The sequence below is a fragment of the Manacus candei genome, unplaced genomic scaffold, assembly GCF_025592945.1.
Source record: "Manacus candei isolate 608988 ecotype Guabito, Panama unplaced genomic scaffold, ASM2559294v1 h1tg000049l, whole genome shotgun sequence".
Lineage (NCBI taxonomy): Eukaryota > Metazoa > Chordata > Aves > Passeriformes > Pipridae > Manacus > Manacus candei.
The window spans coordinates 30,319,562-30,343,457 of NW_026138097.1; the positions used below are offsets into that span (position 1 = coordinate 30,319,562).

General features: G+C 38.5%; 1 protein-coding gene across 9 annotated transcripts in view; it reads left to right on the top strand.

Annotated features, from left to right (window-relative positions):
• The window catches only part of SEMA5A (semaphorin 5A), a 325,120-nt gene that overhangs the window by 231,695 nt on the left and 69,529 nt on the right, over positions 1-23,896 (top strand). For all 9 annotated transcript variants that reach the window (XM_051798972.1, XM_051798980.1, XM_051798971.1 and 6 more), the window contains 4 exons: positions 6,241-6,358; positions 12,101-12,282; positions 13,302-13,445; positions 20,963-21,110. In XM_051798972.1, coding sequence (XP_051654932.1) covers positions 6,241-6,358; positions 12,101-12,282; positions 13,302-13,445; positions 20,963-21,110 — 592 coding nt within the window. The remainder of the gene's footprint in view (positions 1-6,240; positions 6,359-12,100; positions 12,283-13,301; positions 13,446-20,962; positions 21,111-23,896) is intronic.

The following is a 23,896-nucleotide window of genomic DNA, read 5'->3' on the forward strand; positions in this document are numbered from 1 at the left end:
CTCTCTACTCAACCCTGGTGAGGCCACATCTGGAGTACTGTGTCCAGTTGTGGGCTCCTCAGGACAAGAGAGACATGGAACTCCTGGAGCAAATCCAGTGGAGGGCAACAAAGATGAGTAGGCAACTGGAATATCTCTCTTTTCAGGATAGGCTGAGGGAGTTGGACCTGTTCAACCTTGAGAAAATTGAGAGGAGATTTTATCAGTATATGTATCTGTCGAGAGGATGGAGTGCATACTCTGAAAGTTGTGTTTCACATTTGTTTCAAGGAGAGTTAATTGGAAGCAACAACATTCAGAGAATTGTGTGTTATAAACAAATTTTATAAATAAAAATGTATACATAAAAATGAGTCAGCAGTGTACCCTGGTAACCAGGAGGGCCGACAATGTCCTGGAGGGCATCAGGCAAAGCATCGCCAGCTGGTCAAGGGAGGGAATTGTCCCGCTCTGCTCTGCACTGGGGCGGCCTCACCTTGAATATTGTGTGCAGCTTGGGGCACCACAATATAGGAAAGATATTAAGCTGTTTGAGAGTGTCCAAAGGAGGGCAACGAAGATGGCAAAGGGCCTTGTGGGGAACCTGTATTAGTAGTGACTGAGATCACTTGATGTGTTCGGCCTGGAGAAGAGGAGACTGAGGGGAGACCTCATTGCAATTACAACTTCCTCGTGAAGGGAAGAAGAGGGGCCGACGCTCATCTCTTCTCTGTGGTGACCAGTGACAGGACCCGAGGGAATGGCCTAAGTTGTGTAAGGGGAGGTTTAGGTTAGATATGAGAAAAAGGTTAACCCAGCAGGTGGTTGGGTACTGGAACAGGCTCCCCAGGGCAGTGGTCACAGCACCAAGCCTGACAGAGTTCAAGCAGTGTTTGGATGATACTCTGGTGCACATGGTGTGACTCCTGGGGATGGTCCTGTGCAGCGTTAGGGGTTGGACTCCATGATCCTTTGAGACCCTTCCAACTTGGCATATTCTGTGATTCTGTGGAAGGTTCCTGATTCTGGATTTGATGGGAGGAGCTTGTAGCTTTAAAGCTGGTATTCTCAGTGACATTGCAAGATTGAATTGTACCTAAATACATTTTGATTGTCTTACAGAAATTCAACTAAGAGGAAGCAAAAGTAGTTCACTCAGAGTGTCTGAGATGATTAAAGGATTTGATTTTTCTTAGCAGTACAGGCAGGGGTTAAGCAGGATCCTGAGTATTTGACATGCATCTTATTTTGAGCTCCTAGGACTTTATAAATTGTGTCCCTACCATTTATGCTCTTCTGCATCATTCATCTATATCTTTAGATCCCTATTCTTCATTGCACACACATATATATGTATACAGTGCAAAACCAGTAGTAATGAAAACACTGATAGATATATTTGTACAGAAGTGTAGTATTAGATTCATGTATTCATTCAGAAATGGATAGAACCACGCATTTGGAACATGAGTCAGGCTTTTATCTTCTGTTTTCTCTTCAAATTTGCAGTGATGAATCTGGCTTCTGTGAAATAAGATGGTGACCCCAGTTCAGTTCCTGGTGTACAAAGTGTCAGATCACAGTTGATGGTAATTGGAACTATGTAGCATGGATATTTCAGTAGAAATTATTGAAAGGGTCAGGAGAGTCTGTTCTCCAAAATACTGTGTATAGGTAAAGACAAAAAAAATTTCATTGAACAGTCTTGGAAGATGCACCTCTTACATTTATATTGTATGAATAAAATGTAACATCTCCAGAGGATACCTGATTAGCACTTGCGATGTATATTCATGTGGGAATATATTCTTCCCCTGAGAGGAGATTTAAAAATCTCTCTGAAATCAAGGGTATCAAGGTATAGCTTTTAAACTTACGGGGTTTTTTGTTCTTTGGTGCACACATAAATTCTTTTTACAGTCTAAATCTGTATGGGATTTTTTATATATTTTGCTCTGAGTTATATTCAATTCTGCCTCATTTTCTGTCTCAATAAATCATCTCAAATGTAACTGAAGTAGAGCAGTCTTGCTGGCCTACTTGGTGATAATTATAAAATAGCTGAAGAAAAAGACCTACTGTTGCTGACTTGCTTTAGAGTGAGGTGACTTACAGTTCTGTTACTAATCAGTCAAAATCCATTATTGAAGTGTTGCATCACTGTCAGTAGGCATACTAAATCATCACAGCCAAATGAATGCCTTGCAGGAGAGATACTCAACTACCCAACATTTATGTTTGGTAAAAAATGTGAAGTGACAACATAAAGAAAAATTAGAATCAATCAGTAGAAGCCAAAAGCTGTTGAATGTTTTTGTAGAGAATGCTGACTCGATAGGGTAAGTGGCATCAAGAGTCTTAGAATGAACTGATTCACTTTTATTCCTGAATTTCCCTCCTGCTCAAAATTGCCAGTCTTAGCAGTGCTGGGACAACTCATGTGAATACTTACAGATGTGGGTTGGTGCCTACTGGGATGAACAGACAAAACATCCATTTTTCAGTGGACTTTCTTAACTAAATTCTGAAAAGATTCACCTCATTTTATTTTGTTGCAGTGCTCTCCAAAGCTGGTCTTCTACTGAAATGACCATGTTCAGTGTCCACAAAGTGATTAAACATGCTTTGTCCTAGCAGTACAAGAACTTTTATTTCTTCCATGACACTAGGACCTGTTTTGATACTAGAAAGTAAAAAGAACAGTCAAAATATGTTTTTAGCTCTTTATTTATAACTTCTCAGTGACTTGTAATGAAAAGTGCAAGCCATTTTGATTTGCTTGAGTGGAAGGTAAAGTGGAAGCAAAATCAAAAGAGGAAATGGGGTCTTAAGACCAGAGTGGGAGAAGGATCAGCTTATTCCCACAAAAGAGGGAGTACAGTTCTAAGTGAAAGGATACTGACCTTAAAATATTTTTGTTTCTAATAAAAAGTTTCTAAAGTATAACTGCATTTATAGATATGAACACTTTGAAGTTAGAAAGGTGAGATCATCTTCGAGGCAGAAGTTTTCACTTCAACATTAACACGTCTAATGTTGCCAGTTTTGCATTATGTCAGCCTTTAATTTAATTTTGTATTCTTTTCTGATAAAACACATGCTTTATCAGAGGTATTCTGAAGGAGAACACTGGACGTCATATCTTGCAAACATTGTAAGACCAAGAGACTTTAAACTTTCCACAATTTGCATTAATGTTCCTCCTCACTTTCTAGATAATTAAATGGAAACATGCAGCCTGAGTTACAAAAATGCTAAGTACTCACAGCTGCAAGAGACATCAGTGGAACTCTCTCCTGAACACTGAATCTCCTAAACCAAAAGCTTTATATTTGAACTGGCAGCCTAATTAGGGGTACTCGTGGAGTTTTGATTATTATGTCTCTTACATTTTGCCCATTTTGCAGATGGGAGCTATGCTCCTACATAGTACTGGCAATCCATGTTGCCAAGTCTACTGTAGAAACAATTTCTTTGAAATTTATAAGAATCCTCTATGATGGTATTATGGAATAGCCTACTAGGGAATTAGTAAGTCTGTGTTTGGTCAGATGTTAACATGGAACTACATGAGGAATGCCATAGATAAATAGAAATAGGAATAAAGCACCTAAATTTCTGAGGACAGAATCATAGAACATTTGAGATTGGCAGGGGTCTGTGGTGGTCATCTGGTCCAACCTCTTGCTCAAGCAGGGCCACTCAGAGTCAGTTGTCCAGGGCCATGTCTGGGTGGCTTCTGAGTATCTCCAAGGAAGGATACTCTAGAGCCTCTCTGGGCAACCTGTGCCAGTGCTCAGTCACCCTCACCATAACAGTGTGTCTCCTGATGTTCAGTTGAAACCTCCTGTGTTTCATTTGTATTCATTGTCTCTGGTCCTGTCACTTGGCACCACTGAAAAGACCATGGATCCCCTTCTTTGTACCCTCACTTCAGGGTTTTGTATATATTGATGAGATCCTCTCTGAGCCTTCTCTTCTGGCTAAACAATCCCAGCTCTCTCAGCTTCTCTGAGAAGATGCCCCTTGATCCATCATCCATGTGGAACACAGAGGCAAAGAAAGCATTAAGCACCTCTGCCTTGTCTCTGTCCCTGTTTGTGAGGTGACAATCCTCATCCTATAATGAGCTGATGATATTTTATTTCTTTACTGCCTATCAACATTAATACATTTGAAAAAGTCTTTTTATTGTCCCTCACATTTCTGTCCAACTTCAACTCCAGCTAAGCTTTGGCCACATGACTTTTCTTCCTACAGAGGCAGGCAGCATCTCTGAATTCTTCTCATATCACCTAACCTTGATTCATCTGGGTATACACCTCCCTTTTTTGCCTTATTTCCAAGACAAGATCCCTGTTCAGCCAAGCCAACTTTCTGCCTCACCTGCTTGACTTCTGACATTTGGGAATTGCTGCTCCTGTGCCCTTAGGAGGTGATGTTTGAAGAGTGACCAGCACTGATGGACCCCACCACCTGCAAAAACATTTTCCCCAGGGGACCTTACGTACTAATTCCCTGAACAGCCCAAGGTCTTCTCTCCTCATGTCCAGAGTTGAGGTTTTGCTGGCACTTTTCCTCCTGTCAACAGAGATTTTAGACTCAATCTCTTCATGGTCACTATGGTCAAGATGGACACCAATCTCCACTTTGCTCATGAGATCTGCACTGTTGACAAGCAGCAGATCAAGGAGGGCATCTCTCCTAGTCGGGTCCCTTAGGGCCTGTTCCATAAGGTTGTCATCCCGGCTTTTTAGGAATTTTCTGGCTCAGGTTGTACCAGCTGTGTGACACTCCCACTTAATGTCTGGCAAGTTGAAGTCCCCCGTTAAGGACAAGGGCAGTTGACTTGGAAGTGTCCCGTAGCTCCTCAAAGAATAATTTGTCAGCATCATCATCCTGGCTGGGAGGTCTATATAGCAGTCTCCCATGATGACACCCACATTATTTGTTTGTCCCTTGATTCTTACCCAGAGGTTCTCAACTGTGCCAGTGCCAGCTGTGAGCTCCATACATTCTAACCCTTCTATTACATACAATGCCACTCCTCTGCCTCTTCTACCCTGCCTGTCTCTCCTGAAGAGCTTGTAACTGTCCAATAGGGCATTCCAGTCACAGGTTTCATGCCACTGGGTTATGCCAGTGATGTCAAATCTTTGGGACTGGACCAAAGCTTCAAGCTCCTCTTGTTTGTTCCTCATGCAGGGTGCATTGGTGTAGAAACATTTCAGGGGTGGTACATTGTAGCCAACACCTCTTGAGGCAGACTGGGTGATCCCATGAGTGTTCGTTTCCTCAAGTTTTGGCACACAGTCCCATCACTGATCACTGGCGAGCCTGGCTTTGTCCCTTCTCCCTTCCAAGCTAGTTCAAAGCTCTGTCAACAAGCCCCGCTAGCTCCTGTACTAGAACTCCTTTTTCCCTCTGAGAAAGGTGCATCCCTTCAGGTGTCAGTTGACCAGGTGTTGAGTAGATCATACCGTGGTCAAAAAACACAAATTATGTTGTGCTTCACTATAATGGGATTTCCACCTCCTTTCTTATGCATCTTTAACTGTGAAGCTGCAGACGTATTGGCTGGACTGTTAATGTTCGACCTGTCAGTAGCAAGAGAAACCTGCTATTTAGTAGAGAAATGAACTTCTAGTTTTGCACGGTGGGTCTTTCAGAGTCTGTATGAAACTAGACTGCCATCCTTCTCTCTAACCCTTTTTTTCCCCTCCTCATGTGCCACTAACAGGGAATGTTAAGAGCAGCACGGGATGTGTAAGGGATGTGATGGCAGCCACCAGTTCCCCTTTGAGTTTATTTCCACAGATTTATACCAGTGCAGAAAATAGATCAGAAGGTTTCCTAATTAATTTTCAAAGAGTAGACATTGTCCTCTGATTTCTGCCAAATAAGATATATGTAATTCTGAAACTGATAGAAAAGACTAAGAACTATAACTCCTGAAATCTTTGCTTGAAGTAGACAACATGCACTTTTTATGAAATTCTGTAATTCTTTAGTAAATAAGTACAATAATCATTCTTGACAACATACCATGCATGCATACAGAAAAGAAAGCATTTAAAGAAATCCTGGCTTTGTGTAGGTATTCAAATTAATTTTTCTTCTGTTTGGTCATTTCATCTGCCATACCACAATTTCACTTTCTGCCTATGAAATATGAAGAAGTGCTACATAGATATTTAGAGATCTTTGGTCAGTACAAATGAAGATAAATGTCTGAGTTATCTGATTGGTTTTCATTTACAGTGCATGCATTGGATCCCAAGACCCCTATTGTGGCTGGGACATGGTGATGAAGAAATGCACAACACTGGAAGAAAGTCTGAGTATGAGTCAATGGGAGCAAAGCATTACCGTGTGTCCAGTAAGTCCAAATACATTCATTTATGTCTTAAAACCTTTGATTCCATGCAAATTTCATAAAAACAAGCTGGCATAGATTTTTCAAGCTCAGAAAACTGTATTTGATACCATTTTTCTTAGGTTTTCCTATCAGATTTTAGCAGAATATTTTGTTACTTTTCTATTTCATATCAAATTACTTATATGATAAAATTATTTAGAATACTTTCGAAGGGTGGTTGGGTTTTATCTGTAATATCTGTGTCCCCACCTTGAAAGCAAATGTTTTCTAAGATTAGAGATACTGACACATTTTTCTCTGCAGGATTTTTCTCCATTATATACTATGAAAAAATTTAGTCACTAGTGGTATGATCTTTTCTTTTAGGATCATTGTTGCTAATATAAAAAGCCAAATAACTTTAAAAGTCCATGAATTGGAAGGGTGAATTGTATGAGTTAAGTCTCACCCACATCAATGACCGAGGTGATAATTATAATATATTTAATATCTGCACTTGACACTTCTGTTTAAAAATTATTTCAAATAAATTTGATATAGTAATAAAAACAACAAAGTTGATTTGCATCTCTCATTTTTAGTGTGGTTCTGGTGACATTTTAATATTCATTCCATTCCCTCACTCCAAAGCTCACAAAAAGGTGTTAAGAAGAATCTTCCATGTGCTACTGAGCTCTTTTTTTTTTTTTTAAGACTCTTGCTGCTTTGTCCTTCTGCCCAGGAAGAGGGAGTCTTTCCAACTCAATTCTGCTTTCATTACTAGTAAGGACTTCTTGAACTTGTCCCCACTCATCGCTGGAGCACACACATCTATGAATTTATACTCATTATGACATTCATGTTCTACTCTTCATGTGGTTATCCAGCTCTCTTAAGCTAGGCTTTGTTTAGTGAACTAGAGGTGTGCAGAATTGATATCAAGTTCTTCCAGTTTTGATTTGTGATCTCTACATGTGTTGCAGCAGCCTCATAGATAGAAATCACTACACTGATTCTGAGGTCCTTGAGAACTTGCTCCTGTGTTCTGTGTTTGACATTAAACAGCAATTTTTAAACATTTTTTTCTCAATTTTTAAAACTTTTAAAAAATATTTATGTCTTGTCCTGTCCTTTACGTCCATGCTCTCACACAGAGGCCTAATAAAAAAGGTTTGTGTTGAATTCATCTGCATTAGCATTTGGGCTGAAATTAGGCACAAATTTGGGGCAAATACTACAATTTTCCCCATATACTACTCATTGATTCACATCACAAAGCAGTCTTGAAGCACACAAGCCACACTACTTTCAGATGAAATAAACTAAAGCAAAAATGCTCCAACTACTACTAGGCATTTCATTTATGGCTAAAGCAAGTCCAAAGTAAAACCCAAAAAATACATATGGTGTATGTGTCAAATCTTCAACATCAGGTTTTATTTTCAAGATTTGCGGTGTGTGTACATACCACTTGCTAATATAGACATAGTCATTGTCTCACAGAAAGTCTGGATTCAGTCACCAGTGCAGTCCTTGACTCCCTGATTGACAAGTAACTAAATGCACTGCGCATTATATTAATTTCCAAGTATGTAGAGTATGTGGTAATTCCACAGGCTAAAAGTGGTTTTGTGGGTGGGGGTTTTACTGGTGGCTTAGTTGCTTTATGTGGAAGGCTTGCTGAAATGCTTGTGTAGGTTGATACTTGCATGAACAGCCTGCCTGCTGTGCTCGGTCTTCGAATTGCGGTATTAGCCCTTATTTTCTTTCATAGATATAAAACACAAGGCCAAGTTGGGGTGGAGGGGGAAGTATGAATATTTAGAAAGCATAATTCAATTCTGTTTCGTTCAACTGGAAAAACAATTATTTAGTACCTATTATATGACAGTTGCCTAGGATATGGCAGACTAGTCAAAGCAGGGGAGCACCTAAGGCTTGCTCAGAAATTCATCCATAGCTGTGAGACTTATACGGCCAATCAGAGATGCAAAGGTTTAGTGAACCTTCAAAGAAATTTTGTAGTTAAGCAGATTGAGATTGCCTAATATAAGGAAGATTTTTCAATTATCTATCTAAATTGAAAAGTGTACTTTTACTCCATTACTGCCTTAAACCCCTAAACACCAAGTAACACATTATTGAACAAATTTGAAAATTTTACAGAAACTTTCCTTTAAAATAACACTGTATTCTGGCAAACTGAAATCAATTACAATTTTGCTTAGAGAGGCTTTCAAATATTTGTTTTTATGGCATTTTTATGTGCTGTGTTCACAGGATATATAAACCAAGATGTAACGAATTTAATTTTGTGCATCCTTAATATGGGCCACATATATTTAAGATATTGTTGCAGGCAGAACATAAAGGGCTATTTGAAACCTTTTACCCTCCCTCTTCTGGTGCTGATTGTTTCCAATATCTTAATTGTTAATAAAATTACATTCATCTCTTTAACATTATAGAAACTTTTTTAGATTAATGCATGACCAGTTTCTTCTAAACTTGGATGGCAGAGAGGTCTGTTTATACACTAGTTTAGCCCAGAATAAAAAGTGTGATCAGTTGCCTTTGAGAAATTTCTTCCTAGGGCATTATTCATATGGCTGAATGTTTATTGGCATGTCATGGTAGAGCAGGGATGGGACTAGGAGAGGTAGCTGAGCATCTGTGTTACCATCACTCTGAACTTTGAAAATCAATTGTGAAAGATATGGTTCTTTTGGTTATCTTGCTTTGATTTTAATTCTCAATTTGATTTTAGGTTATTGTTTCGGTTGGCATAAATATAAATATAGATATAAATTTATAAATATATAAATATAGATAGTAATTAATTCTATGGCACATATATCTACTTTAAGCTTCTTTCAGTTGGTCGGTTATCCCTATTATTCATCCAATATTTTTGATGGTAATGAAGGTTAATTGTTTTTCTGAAATATTTTCCAGTGGGACTTGCAATCTGTCACTTAAAGATACACTGACATTATCAAAGAGCTTTTACAAGGAAAATAAAAATTATTTTAAAAAATATTTGGGGTTTTTTTGGTTTGGTTTGGTTTTATTTTTTGTAACATAAGTGTGCAACATGAAATGGGTTTATTTTTATGGTTGTGCTCAGAGAAAGAGTGTAGTATGGGATCTTACTTGAATTCATTAACAGCTTCAGTAGGTACTCCAGATTCACTACATTCTACACAAAGTAATCTCAAAGCAGAGATCTCGTGACAGATTTAAGAACTGAGTCACTGAAGATGTGACCTTTACTCTGAGTACAAACCAGGAAGACAAGGTGCGTGCAGAAGGACTCAAGGCAAAGATTGATATTTGGAGGACATTAGAAAGAAAGAAAGGTCTAGAGATATCTACAGAAGGGAAAGGGTGACAAAGACAGGGTGTTTAAGAGAGAAAGCAGAATGTAGCTGTGCCAGGATAATACAGCCATATTGTCTGATTGATTGTAATTTTGCCCTTGAGGTGTGTCAGATTGTGAAAGGTTAATGGACATGGATTCTGGCAAGGGCTAAAAAGGTCCCTCATCACTACATTTTGCTTTCCTGTAGTCATATGATGAAATTGTTTGATAACACTTCCGAAAGGGAAATATTCACGGAGAGGCAGAGCAGGTGAATCTTGGGGAACAGTGGAGACCACAGTGGGATGATCTTTTCAGGAACAGGGGAAAAAAAAATGAAGAGAGAGAAATATGCCACCAGTTTATCTTTCTAAGCTCAAGCTTTCAGCTATGTTTTATGTATACTTTCCCTGCCACTTAATATAAATTATGGTAACCATAGACAACTGTAGCTTTAGTTTATAATTGTAGGTGCAACAATAAAGATGTTTTAGTCCAGCACAGAAATAGAAAACCATAAAGGCATTTTCACATCTCTGATGCTAATTAGATTGGAGACATACAATTGTTAGTTTATGAATTATGTATATTTGTTAGACTAGAAGTGTAAGAGAGAATGGGTTTACTTGCCATTTAACAAGAAGTAAGTATTTCCTGTTGTCTTATGAAAACCAACAGAGCATAATCTGCATGAGCAAAGGTGGATGAATTATTTTCAATAAGCACCTGTCAGCAGAATTTTGAAATTATGAATGGTGGTTATGTCAGTTATAGATTACAGAGTATGCATGTAGCTGTTCCATGGACAAGCTATATCTGTGAAAAATAAAATTGTGAGAAAGGTAATTAATAGTGAAATTATGGAATCTTTACCACAGCTGAATGAATCAACCAACAGCCAGTGTGTCAGAGAAAGCATGTCTTGTGCTGTAATCGAATCTCTTGTATCTTCAAATTATTTGTGAAATATACTTTTCTTACCACTGTTAAAAAGAAACAGTACTCAAAATAGCAAAGGGTGACACCATTTCAGATCAGTTATGACAATCTACAACTGCAATTCCTATTTCAATATATAAGCAAATATTATATTGGTATGTTCATACACATTTGATGAAATATGCGTGACTACAACTGATACATATTTATTTTCAACTACGAGTCACTTTAAATGCTATTTAACCTGCACTTGTTAGTACTGTTGTCTTGACTGAAAGTTAAAATCTGGCAATCAAAAGACAAATCCCATAGCATTTAAGTGAAAAAGTGGCCATCATTTCCATTTAGGATCACAGATTTGTCAAGATGCTAAAAGGATAATATGAAAGTCTGTTTTTGTTGAGAGCTGTTGTCCCTCCCCATTTTCTTTAGAAATTCCAGTAGCCATGGAGGCTGCTGCACTTTCCATTATCTCATTTTGTTTCAGCTAGACAGTAAAGATTTCTTATTAAGTGTGTTATGACTGCTTGGTGGAAACATTCCAGTCAAGATAAGAATGTTGTGACTCTTCCAGCCAAAGGTGTTGAGAATTGAATTCTACAGGGACAAACTGTCTCATCATGTAGGGTTAGGTGCTGCTTTTTGCAGATGTTTATAGGATTTATACATATAATTACATCTGATGCTTAGCATCTGTCATTTAAAACCACATTTCACTTTTATGAAATGGTACTATATGCCTCAAAAAACTGTTGTCAAAAAGAGACACTCATGATGGAGATTTGAGTTTGATTGATCCAGTTTTGTTATGCTGGACTATCACAGTATCATAGAATCACAGAATCTTTTCATTGGAAGGGAACTTAAAGATCATCTAGTTCCAATCCCCCTGCCCAGGTCAAGGACATCTTCCACTAGACTGAGTTGCTCAAAGCCCCATCCAGCCTGGCCTTGAACACTTCCAGGGACGGAGTATCCACAGCTTCTCTGGGAAATATGTTCCAGTGCTTCACCATCCTCATAGTGTTCTCATTTTTTCCTTATCCTCTGCTGACTCTTCCTTTTGATCTAGATTTGGGTTTTACAGTCAGTATCCAGGTTCCATTTTCACAGGAAAATTTTAGAAAGTAGGGAACACAGTTATCAGAAGACAATGGAGAAACTGAAACTATAGTTTGCATTGACTCCCTGTAGGCAAGCATGAATGTGAAAGGTAACAGTTAGTTGTGATTACTGTTATTGCTATAGTGTTGACATCCAGTGGCTCATATCGGTCAGAAGTCATGGAAATTATGCAGCTGCAGAAATTAAAATGGGAGCTTGCTGTCTGGAAGTTATACCTCTCCAGAGGAGGCTTTTATTGTTGATGTCTGAAGGCTGAACCTTCATGCACTGCAAAATAAAGAGGTTTTATGAAGGAACTGTCAGCCTCAGGTAAGCTTTTCTGTTGTGTTTGTTTCTAGATGAGGAATCTGACAGTGGATGGACATTTTGGAACATGGTCACAGTGGAAACCTTGCACCCACACTGACGGTGCCAGTGTTGGCTCCTGCGTCTGCAGGACACGTGTGTGTGACAGTCCTGCTCCTCAGTGTGGAGGTTGGCTGTGTGAAGGACCAACCATGGAGATTGCCAACTGTTCCAGGTATACAACACAATTTCAGGTTCTATCATTTATGGTTTAAAAGTTTTTAACTTAATTAGAATAATTATTTTTTTCTATGGTATATTAGGGAGGAACAGGAGCATCCTTTCTCAAAGTTCCCAAATACAAGGTACAGCATGTGAATCCTGTTAGCTTTTTTGTTATATTACAAAAAAGGTATTGACGTCTTATCAGAGTATCCTGTTGAAATTGAGAACTAATGCATTTTGACACTTAATTAATACTCTTTTTCCTTTAGAATCATAGAATCATTTAGGCTGGAAAAGACCCTCAGGATTGAGTCCAACCATTAATAAGCACTGCCAAGTCCACAACTAAACCATGTCCCTAAGCACCACATCTACATGTCTTTTAAATAGCGCCAAGGATGGTAACTCCACCACTTTTCTTCCACCACTTCAATGCTTGACAACCCTATTTGTGAAGGAATTTTTCCTGATATCCAATCTAAATCTCCCCTGGCACAGCATGAGGCCATTTCCTCTCATTCTGTCACTTCTTACACTGGAGAAGAGACCAACCCCCACCTTATTACAGCCTCCTTTCAGGTAGTTAGTTGTAGAGAGCAATATGCGGTCCTCTGGGCCTCCTTTTCCTCCAGGCTTTAATCACTTTACTTTCAGAAGGGGTAGCAAAATTTGACACTTTAATCTTCCTGAAAACAGTATATAATTAAAAATTATCTTCAGAACTTTGATACGAGAATTTGCATATGAAGTTTACCCAGAATAAAGTGACCAAAAGCAACTAAATAGCTTCATAACTTTGTACTTCTTGTATGACAGGGTAATTTTAGCAGTTGCTAATTACAAAGCATAGAATATGGAATGATCAGAATACCTTTATTTTTGTTCAGTATTCTTGAAGAAATGGAACACAATGCGCTATTAATGACTTCTACAGATATATTAATAGGCCAGATTCTGCTGTCAATCACACCTAATCAGCCATTCGCTATGTATAACAGATGACAGAGCCTGAGCTTTTTATTCTACCAGAAATGGAGGCTGGACACCATGGACATCTTGGTCACCTTGTAGTACCACTTGTGGAATAGGCTTTCAAGTTCGTCAGCGTTCCTGCAGCAATCCAACCCCGCGCCATGGAGGACGCGTCTGTGTGGGACAGAATCGTGAGGAGAGGTGAGTTATCTTTCTTCTATTGTCTGTTTTAATTTCTTCTGCTTGGTTGTATTCCATAAGACATTTTCTCTTTTACTTGCCTTGGTTTTCTCTTCCCCTTCCTTTCACTCTCTTTAACTTCGCTGCTGTCTGTTAGCAGTATTCCCATTAACAAGGCTGTGGGTCTGCAGCAGATCTTTCATTTTTCACTTAGCTTCATCCCTTCTGAGCCACCTGAGAGCTCCTGGTAGTGCCAGTTGCTTCTGCTGAAGCAACGTGCTGTTGTCCCCTGAGACCCTGAAAATTGATTCTCCTTGAAAATTGATTGCACTGTGTTTGAATTGTAACTTGCCCAGCCTCAAGACAAGAATTCAGAGCAAAATATAATAAGGTCACAGCACTATGTTACTGATGCTTCGAGTTCATTTTTTTCTGTCATAGATGAATTAAGCATTTCTATAGCATGAAAGGAAGTTTCAAGGGCTTTGTTTTCTGTTCAATAAATATGAAGTCAAATATCTTTTAGTAAGGTTTCATGCTTGGGCTTTTTTTTAATTGTTTGTATATATATTAACCCCTGAGCATATAAAGTCAGCTCAGATTTTGATTTCATCATGTACTGCTTTGGCACCAGACTAAGTATTTTGTCACTAGCTCCGAATGTCAAGTTCAGGCCTTTCATTCCATTTTACATCCACCCTAACGTCTCTTAATTTTTGTGTTCGCAGTTTTAATAGGAATTAAATATTTCTTTAAATCGAGCTAGAATATATAAAGATAAACTGCAACTCTTGTGTGCATTATGTTGTTTCTAGAGGCATACCAGAAGGCTAGATAGCAGAAGACTGCTATTGGTGTAAGAATGTGGAGTCCTGTAGTTATCAGTTCTAAGAGATGTATGTGGATACAATTCCTCTCAATATGCACTTAGAGCTTACTTCAATGTTTCTGTATGGATGATGTAGTATCCTATATTGCTGTTGGATGAAAACAAAGTTCAGTAATCTTTGTGATGAGTTTCAGTGAGGCATTTAATTGAACATCAACTCTGGCATTTCTTCAGATTAAGAGATTCATTGAAGGAATTGCATCGTTGCATCACACATTTATGCATTGATGGATCACCAGTCTTTCTAACTCTTAAAGGATCAGTCTTGCAGAACACATAAACATTCCTTGCTTTTTTAGGGCCATGAATATTTGTCATTTCATCACAGTGGAGAGCATTTTGTTATTTTGTAAATTACTTTCTGAAAATAGGTTGCCCAACCAAAAAGCCATCACCACCAAAGTAGACTCTATCTGCTGTTACTTAGCTCTGTCCCAGCATGAATAACAGTTATTGATTTTCTTGGACTGAGAGGTCAGTCCAGGGCAGGACACAACGAGACTAAATATAGAAAAAAGTAGTTTAGCTTAGATAGACTTTTTGGTGATGGACTGTAGATGTTAGTAGTCATTGTTCATTTTAGTTTCACATGGAATAAAAGTCCAACAAGAAGTTTCAGAGAAATAAAGAATACTGTGGGAAATATTTTCTTAATTATAGCAGAATATGTTGAGTGTTAAGACAATGGGTGCACTGTAAAAGCAGTTACAAAATGGAAAGTAGTACTTATGATGAGTTGAAATAATGGCAGCTAATAAGGAATGAATTTTGGTATATAACAATTCTGAAGGAACAATAGGCTTATGTTGCTTTGCTTTCATAGCCTGTGGGTTATTTGTCCTTTCTTTCTTTGTCTAGTTCAGCAGCAATCTGGGATGTATGTGCCTGTGAGTTTACTGCAGGATGCCTGTTTCTCTCAGCTCTTCTGTCACTCTTTCCTATCTCCTTGAAACATTGTTCACTGTCACTGTCCCTGCACCTTCCTCTCTCTCACAGCTTGCTCACAGCTTGCTCACAACTGACCTTCCTCCCTCTATCCTAGTTTTGTTTGTCATCTCTGTTATGTCCTGATACTTTTATAACATTTTAAGTAGGGTTTTTTTTCCAGAGGGTGTGATAAGTTAGGGAATTCTGTCAAATAATTTGTAAAACAGCTAGAGGAATGAGGCATCAGTTGTTTGCCAGGATTTTTGTCAGTGTTAAGCCAAGTACTTGAACAAATCTTTTCAGAGCTGTAAAAAGCAGAGAGTCCTGGGAAACTGGCCAGCCAGGGCCCAGCCCACCACCCCCAGCAGGGGAGCAGGGCAAGCCTGGAGATTGTGACCAGATCCAACCAAGAGCCTGTATCATAGGTGATATCATGGCAATGAGAGAGGTCCGGGTAGGAAGCTAAGGCAGAAGCTGTGGTTAGGATCAGGTTGAATAGAGCTTGTTGGCCCGTGGGTGTGGACAGGGGTTCAGGTGAAGCTGATTGGGGCCATTAGGGCTTTATGAGTGTCCTCATGGCTCTTACAGCTTGTAGTGAGTTTTTAGCTGGGAGGGCAATGGAGTACCAGTATTTGCAATAGTCCTAATTGACCATTTCACTCCTATTGGAGTTACATCTGCACCAAATGGAAACAGTTCCTTTGAGAATTGAGCCCAGTACATTTAGGCAGGCTGAACAAATATTACATGTGCAGTAAATCCTAAGAAACATTTACTGTTTTTGTATTCAAAGTGCAAAAAACAACTTCTCAGATTTTCTCGTTTAAATCAATCGATTCTTCTAAATATCCTAGCATTTTACTTTCTTAATGACCCAGCTCATGTGTCAAATGAAAATACGTGCAGTCTTAGTAAAAATTTAAATTAGTTGGTTTACACATTGTGTGCATTTGTCTTTATAAACACACATACTTTAATCACGTTCACATGTTCAGGGGTATAAAGGTAGGATTCAGTTTCCACAGCCAACATCATGCCAAACCTTAAAACAGCTTTTCAGCAAACAGTGATTTCAGTAGAAATCCAGTGCATAACTCCTTAGAAAGCAAACACAGAAAAGGCAGTGTGTATCTGAGGTAAATTCACCTGCAGATGTGAATGCATATATTCATCTTTAAAGTATTTGCTCATGTGTTAAGAGCTAAGTGTTTGTTTAGGTTATGTTTGTTCTACCGCATGAAAGCCATGATCCTATCATGGCTAATCTATCGGGCAGTTCTGTGCTTGCTGGTCATTCTCTTGAAATCAATGGCAATATTTACCAATTTAAAGTGTTGAAGATAGGTTAAGCTGTTGCATGATCTGCTGCTAAAGGGGTGTGTGGGGGGTGGAAAGCAGCTGAGAGATAGCAGCAAATACTCATGTTACAATGCAAATTTCCCTTGTAAAAATAGGTTTAAAGTGCAGCTGATGTGCATTTAGACAGAATATGGAGAGGGAGTAAAAATAACATTGTAAGAAAATTTGCTAATCAGATAATAATTTTGAAGTCAAGACTCCAGATGGAAGACATCCTGATGAAATCCTTAGGGGCTTAAAAATTTCTGATTTTTCCTGTATGAGAAATATTCACTGAAGCTGCTGGAAAACTCTCTAGATCTTTGTATACAGAGTCTGTAGTATCTTGTCTTGACATTATCATGAAGTGAGAATGTTTGTCCTTTCTGTGGAAGATGCTGTAGATATGACCTCATTAAGTCCACTGGTCTCCCTCCTATCTGTGCAGACATGGAGGACATTAAAATTGCTTTCAGTGGGAGTATTTATCTTTTCTTACACAGGAAAGAATAGAAAGAAAAAAAAAATGGCAATTAGAAAAATAAATTGGCTGCAGATGAGGAGTAAACCTCTGAAAGCCCTGGGTATTTTGGGGTGTATAAGAAGGTTAGAAACAGTAGATGTTGTCACGTTTCTTTTTTTGTACACAATCCTCAACAGACATTCAGCTTTTGAGCTTGTTTCCATGAGAAAGAGGAACTGCTGAGAGTCAAATGCCTGCTCTCTGTAGCACTGCTTGTTTCTGAGCAGTGTGAACAAGCCCAGTTCCCTTCAGCAGAGCATATCAAGCACCACAAGGCCTTAGGATTGCTTGCAGTCCCGTGGACGTCTTGTCTGCTAGGAAGTGGGAGCTCCAGTCCTCCTTGCTTTCTCTGCTCCCTCCTCTTCCACTAAAGTCCCTGGGACCACATGTCCCAGCTCCTGCCACCATCCACAGTCTCCTGGGTAGGTATTTCTGCCAATTCAAAAATTTCAGTCCCATAGGGCATGTGTGTGTCATGTGTCTGCCTAAAGAAATCTGACATTCCCATCAGCCTCAGTATAGTCTGTGCTTCCCAGTAAGCCACCAGCTGGTAATCACAACTACCCACCACGTAACAGTATGTTTCATAGGAATGGGAAGGCTAGTTTTTTTTTCTTAAATACATGGTAGTATAATATAACTCAAAATAAAGAAGTATTTGTTTAAATAACATCTCTCTGTGGAATAAAAAGGACACATTTGTAACTGTCGTGCCTGTAGTACTCAGGGCTGCATGGCAACACTGACATAAATTGCATAAATTGATGTTTTACTAAAGGTTGAGATTTTTATAGGAACAAGAATAGTAATGCCAGTTGTACTGAAGTCACCTGGTGTAAAATTTACTGTAGGAACTAGTAGCTGTGCAGAAAACTGGACATAGGATGTTCTCCCTTCCCCCAGTATGACAATTCCTTTATTAAGGCATTTGAACTTGGGTTCACTACAAGGGAAAACATGAAGGGTCATAATAAAAAACCCACATTTCTCTAGGCTGTTCTCCCTTCTGACCTCATTGCAGTTAAGTTAGGGGAGAGGGCACTGGTTTCACAGATTCAAGTTTCTTGCATGTTTTGTTGAATTACTGTAAAATGTTAGCCCAGTGGATCCTGAGAACAAAATTAAGAGGGGAAGAAAGAGCAAAAAGGGGTTGCTGAGTGACTTGAAATGCAGCCAAGAACAGATATAATGAAACTTGGCTCAAAGACCCATGCTGTAGCACAGCTCTCAAAGATCAATTGCAGGGATGTCTCTAGCTGTGAAAACATACCTGATGTTTTCAGAGGCTGGCTGGCTGGCTGAAATGAAAATTAGATTCTACTTGTACGCTGTGTTGGGTTTTGTTTTTTGTTTTCGTGAAGAAAAGGAAAAATTGACACTTCTGGTGTTGGCTTTTTTAAAAAATTGTTTCCTAAACTGAAGTAGTTTGCTTAGAGATTTTAGCGTTTTTTTCATCTGCATCTTCGAATAGTCTTGGTTAACAAAATTGCCAGGGCTTTGAAGTGCTTACTGTGTCAGTTATTAGGTTTCTTTTCTGTGTCCTGCTTAAATGAGAGAGTGGGTGGTAGGGCACATAGGCACTAAAAGAGGCACTGCATTGTGGCATCTCTCATCTAAGCAAGGTCTGTCACACCTAACTTCAGGTGTTCATAAATGTGAGTGCTTATACATGCATGAGCTGTCTGACCTTTCACTATGGTCTGTAGAAATCTAGTCAATATAGGCTGTGGAGAACAGTAATTTGTGTCCTGCTGTATATTTCTAAATTTCTTCAAATTAATCATTCTAATCATCATAGTTTGTATTGACCAAATTTCCATTGTCTGTAATGGGAGCTTAGATGTCCATTTCCCATGCAGCATTTATAGTCAATGAAAAGAAATCTGTACACTGAGGGATGTATTTATATGACCTACATTAGACATAGGGTGACATAAATAATATTTTTAGCAGGGCTGTTTCTTTCCATGATCTGTTGCTCAAGTATAGATGACTACTTCATTTTTAGACAGCTACACTGTACATACCTATATTTTAAGGCAAGATGAGTTCCTTGATTTTACCTTTTGCATAGCTGAACATCAGTAATTCTCAGCTTTATGGCAGACTTACTTTGCCCTGCTGTGTGTGTGTCCCAAATTAACATAGCACATCTTCATTAAGAACTAATGCAATTATGGAAAATATGTACTAATTTGACTAAATAAATGCTGATGTTACATGAGTACATATTCTCAACAAATGCTCCCAGAGACAAACTGTCACAAACATTCACATAAATGACTGCATGTGACAAAGGATGTGTTCAGTTCTTGGAGTTTTAGGGAAAGAATATCCAGGTGCAGAACATTCCTATACTTATTTAATGATGGGATAATGTGAACTGTGAACTGCAAATAATGAACAATGCAGAAGGGGAAAAAAAGGTAGTTTATGTATAAGCTACTGCTGAAAAGCATTTACCCAAATCACGCACCGAAGAATTCTGAGACACCAGATTCATAAATATTGAGGGTTGGGGAGTTTTTTCCTCAGGTTGCTGAGGAAAGGTCAGCACAAGCTGTTAATAATTTTCTTAGCTATACAGAAACAAAAAACTGTCACTCCCCTATTTTCCCCACTCCCACCTTTAAATTTTGATGGAGTTGCTCAGACAAAGTTTAAATCATAGGCTCCAGCATATGCGATAAATGACAACTGTTCATGCTGTCATTTCTCTTTTTGTAGAAATGAATAACTGGAGTATTAGAGTCAGTTTTCATTGCAGGAGAGTGCAAAGTGATGGAAACTTGTAAGAAGGAAAAGAAGACATTGGATTTTGGATGGCTGGTGTAAAAACAGAGGAAATACTGTAACAGATTGATTTATTTGTTCAGAACAGTCAGTAGTTATAGCAAGAGCTACCCAGACTCATCCATAAAATATTAGAACATATCTTCAGGATTGTCTGTCTTCTATCTGCTGTGACTTTGTTTCATCTGAAGTAAGAGCTTGGTCTCTTAGAGACCCCCCCCATCACACTTGCTGGTGGCCCAAATCCTTTAGACCTGTGTAGAGGTTCCTTAAAAAGCAGCATATGCTGTGGCTAGAGTTTTTGGATGGCACGCTCGAAAAATCAGGAATCTTTGGTTTTTACGAAAAATGAAAAAGCTCACTAAAAGTTGAGACCTTCCCACATGTCTGAATGTCTTGTTACAATAATGACAGCTCAGTATTAAAATATTCCTTCCTCCCTCAAGAACCTACTAGGCCCCTCAATCAGTTTGTAGCTTACTGGGAAATCCTTCAAGGATTAGAATAGCTAAAAACACCTTTTAAAAGATAAAGTAATAACATTAAGAAAACAGTACAGTTCTTTATGCCTAGAATCAATCTATTTTGCCCATAAAAGCAGAGACACTGTGGAAAGCAAAAAGCAAGTTTAGCTCTCTGAAGATGAGAGAGATGGATCCTAATCAATTCTTAGCTGGAAACTGATAAAAGACTGCCTGCCTAAATGTTTGACTGCCCCAGATGTATAGCCACAACTGGTTTTAATAAAGTAGTTTTCAATCTTGCTTACGTGCTTGCAGTACAATAGCATGGTTACATTGCATGGATTGTATAGTCACTGAATAAAGCAAACAAATGCTTCACCCACGCAATTGCAGCCTGAAAAAAATACAAACCCTCAAATGTTTAAACACTCTGTGCAGTGTGACAACTGTTAGTTCAGTGCTTGATGAATAGCGAGAGGCCCTTTGTAGAGAATACTTCCTTGTACGAATATCTATCTGAATTATGCAAATGAGAGGCTTTTCAGGGAGGTCTTGTATTGACACTAAATAGATTCTTTGCCTCCTTGTTTGTCTCTTCTCACAGGTACTGCAATGAACATTTGTTGTGCCCCCCTCATGTATTTTGGACAAGCTGGGGTCCATGGGAGCGCTGCACTGCTCAGTGTGGAGGAGGGATCCAGGCACGGCGTAGGACATGTGAAAATGGTCTTGACTGCCCTGGCTGCAACGTGGTGAGTAATTTTCAGTTTTCCCATCAGCACATACCTATGACCATATGCCATGGATGTCTCTATGCCATAGAATTATAAAATCATTTAAGTTGGAAAAGACCTCTGAGATCATCAAGTCCAACCATTAACCCGGCTCTGCCAAGTCCACCATTAAACTGTGTCCCCAAGTGCCACATCTACGTGTATTTTAAATACCTCCAAGGATGGTGACTCCACCACTTCCCTGGACAGCCTGTTCCAGTGCTTTGACAACCCTTTCAGTGAAGGAATTTTTCCTAATGTCAAATCTAAACCTCATCTGGCACAATTTGAAGCCATTTCCTCTTGTCCTATCACTAATGCCCTATGTTCATAGGGCATTAGTGATAAAACATCTGTGTATGTCTATAAGCTCTACCCCTAAGTAGTCACCAGACTATTTTTGTCTCTGTGTTTCTTGGATGTGCTGAAATACACACAATTTATCAATCAAAAATATATATAATTCAGCTTTTTCACAGTGTCATCTAGAAAATTACTTTCCTGAGGCAAGGTTAGTGCAGATGTGTCCTTTTGGGTTAATGGTGGGTTTTATTTCTATGACCAGAGTACATAGGAACTCTAGCTATGAGCCCGGGACTCCATCGTGTCAGGTTCTGTACAGCAGAGAAAAAGATAGGTTGCACATCTAAATACATAAGAAGCCAATCAGTGAATACACGGAAGCACTGGAGAAATGTTAAGGTTAGATTAGATACCAATAGTAATCAGCACAGCGGCCACCTGGAGCTGTCAGGCTTTTAAGCTACAGTAGAATGATTTTAATAAATGGATGTGCTTTATGGATACCCAATTTATTAAGAAAAACATATGGGAAATCTTGTAGGTGGTTTTTCTTATATCTGAACAAATATAGGTAGTAGGTTTTGAGCGATGGGAACATCAAAATGGGACATTGTTTTCTTGAAGGTGAATGGGATGATGCATAGTAGTATATGGGTGAAGCGAGACAAACAGTAGAGACATGTAGAGAGAGGGGTGACGTTCACTCCAGCATGCTGGGAAGATAACCTCAGTGTTAGAAGCTGAAGCAAAGTCTTAGCAAGTGTAGGTTCATGTCAAAAGATGAACCTTGGGGTGCTCTTCCATGATAATTTGAAAGCTAGTTCCGGATTGTCACTGAAGGGGATATTTATTCAGAAAGCATAACCTAGGTGGAAATATGAAGTGGCCAAAACTGTGGAAGAAAAATTCTACTGGTGAATGACAGATGGTGCTGCTAGTCTCACCAGTGAACAAGAATAAGCACAGCTCAAAGGAAAAATGAGACTTTTTATGTTCAGTGGCCAGGCTTAACGCTGCACACTGAGAAACTGTACTCAGTTTTGTTTCAGGATATTAAAGAGGCAGAAGAACAGTACTTTTTTTCCACATATAAAACCAATTTTTACATGCCTTAGTTTCAGAGAGTAGGCTTAATTCTGAGGTTGTCATCATCTGTGGTCTATTTGTTAGACAGGCAGTAATTAAATACAAAAGAAAGGATAATTTATTACCTTTTTCTTTTTGTGCATTTTCCCAGGATTTGTTCTCTTTTTAAAATTTATTCTAGTGATAGAATTTCATTTTCAGTAGATTGAAAACATCCAACAGGTTTGGTTTTTTGTTTCAGCTGAACTTTAAGAATTAACCTAATAACTTAGAATTATATCCAGTTTTCCAAAATATTTGTCTCCCCCTACTGGTACACAAAAAGCAGACATATGGTCTAGAACTATTGTTAAACCTTCCTGACAAGGACAGAAAACAGCACAATATGAAGGTTTTCTGTCTCGTCCCTCTTTATCTCAAAATAATGTTTTGAAAGAAAGCGGTATTTTGTTTTGCACAGCATCTTCCCATGGTCTGAAATGGAAAATAAGTAGCTCTAATTTTCTTGGAAAGCTCCATGAGGAAAGTAGGAAAACCTTAAGTGCAAAAATTTCCTATTTTGTAACTGATTTGAGATCAGTGTTATTGGGGCTTGTAATTTGTTTACAGTTTTAGCACATTCCTTGCTGTGTCACAGAATAGTTACCAGTTCAGCTATGGAAATGTTTTGAAGATTCCTTATTAATTAGAAAACTACTATGTTGATGGTTTCAAAAAAAGCCCTTAGCTTTGGAGTACACAGCTGTGTTGCTAAAACTTAGGCACCAATGGAAAGCCATCCAGGATAGAAATCCTCTGTAAACCCTGGTGTTCTTCAAGACAAAGGATTTGGGTATAAAGTCTCTGTTCTGTTTAAGTTTCAGTGAATTTGAACTTTTGAGTTGTCTGTCTTGACTCAGAGGTTTTGCAGCCATAGCAAGACCTTGTCGCTAAGTGTACCTGGAAAAGAAAGTACTTCATTGCTTCTAAGAGTTTATTTCATTAATGTAAGAAAGAGCAATTGGAAATATTTTTATGCCTTCTTGTAATTATTGAATGGATTAAATATTTATATTAATAAAATCCTATTAATGAGGAGCATGCATATGAAACTTTTTTATTTATCAAATGTTTGTGTACTTCAACCAATTTTTTTTATTGTTGTAGGTATGTATCTTTCAAAACAGAATTATGAATTTTTACCATAGTGAATAAAGGAGAAATTAATGTGTCTTATTACAACTATTTTCCATTCTTTACTGGTTGTAGTGATACTCAGCTTGGGTTGTGCAAGATATTTAATGAATTTAATTTATTTAAAAAAACCTTATATTCTGACTATCTCTGAGTACTTTGGAAGTTAAATAATCTCAGGAAGAGTTACAGTGAAAGTAATC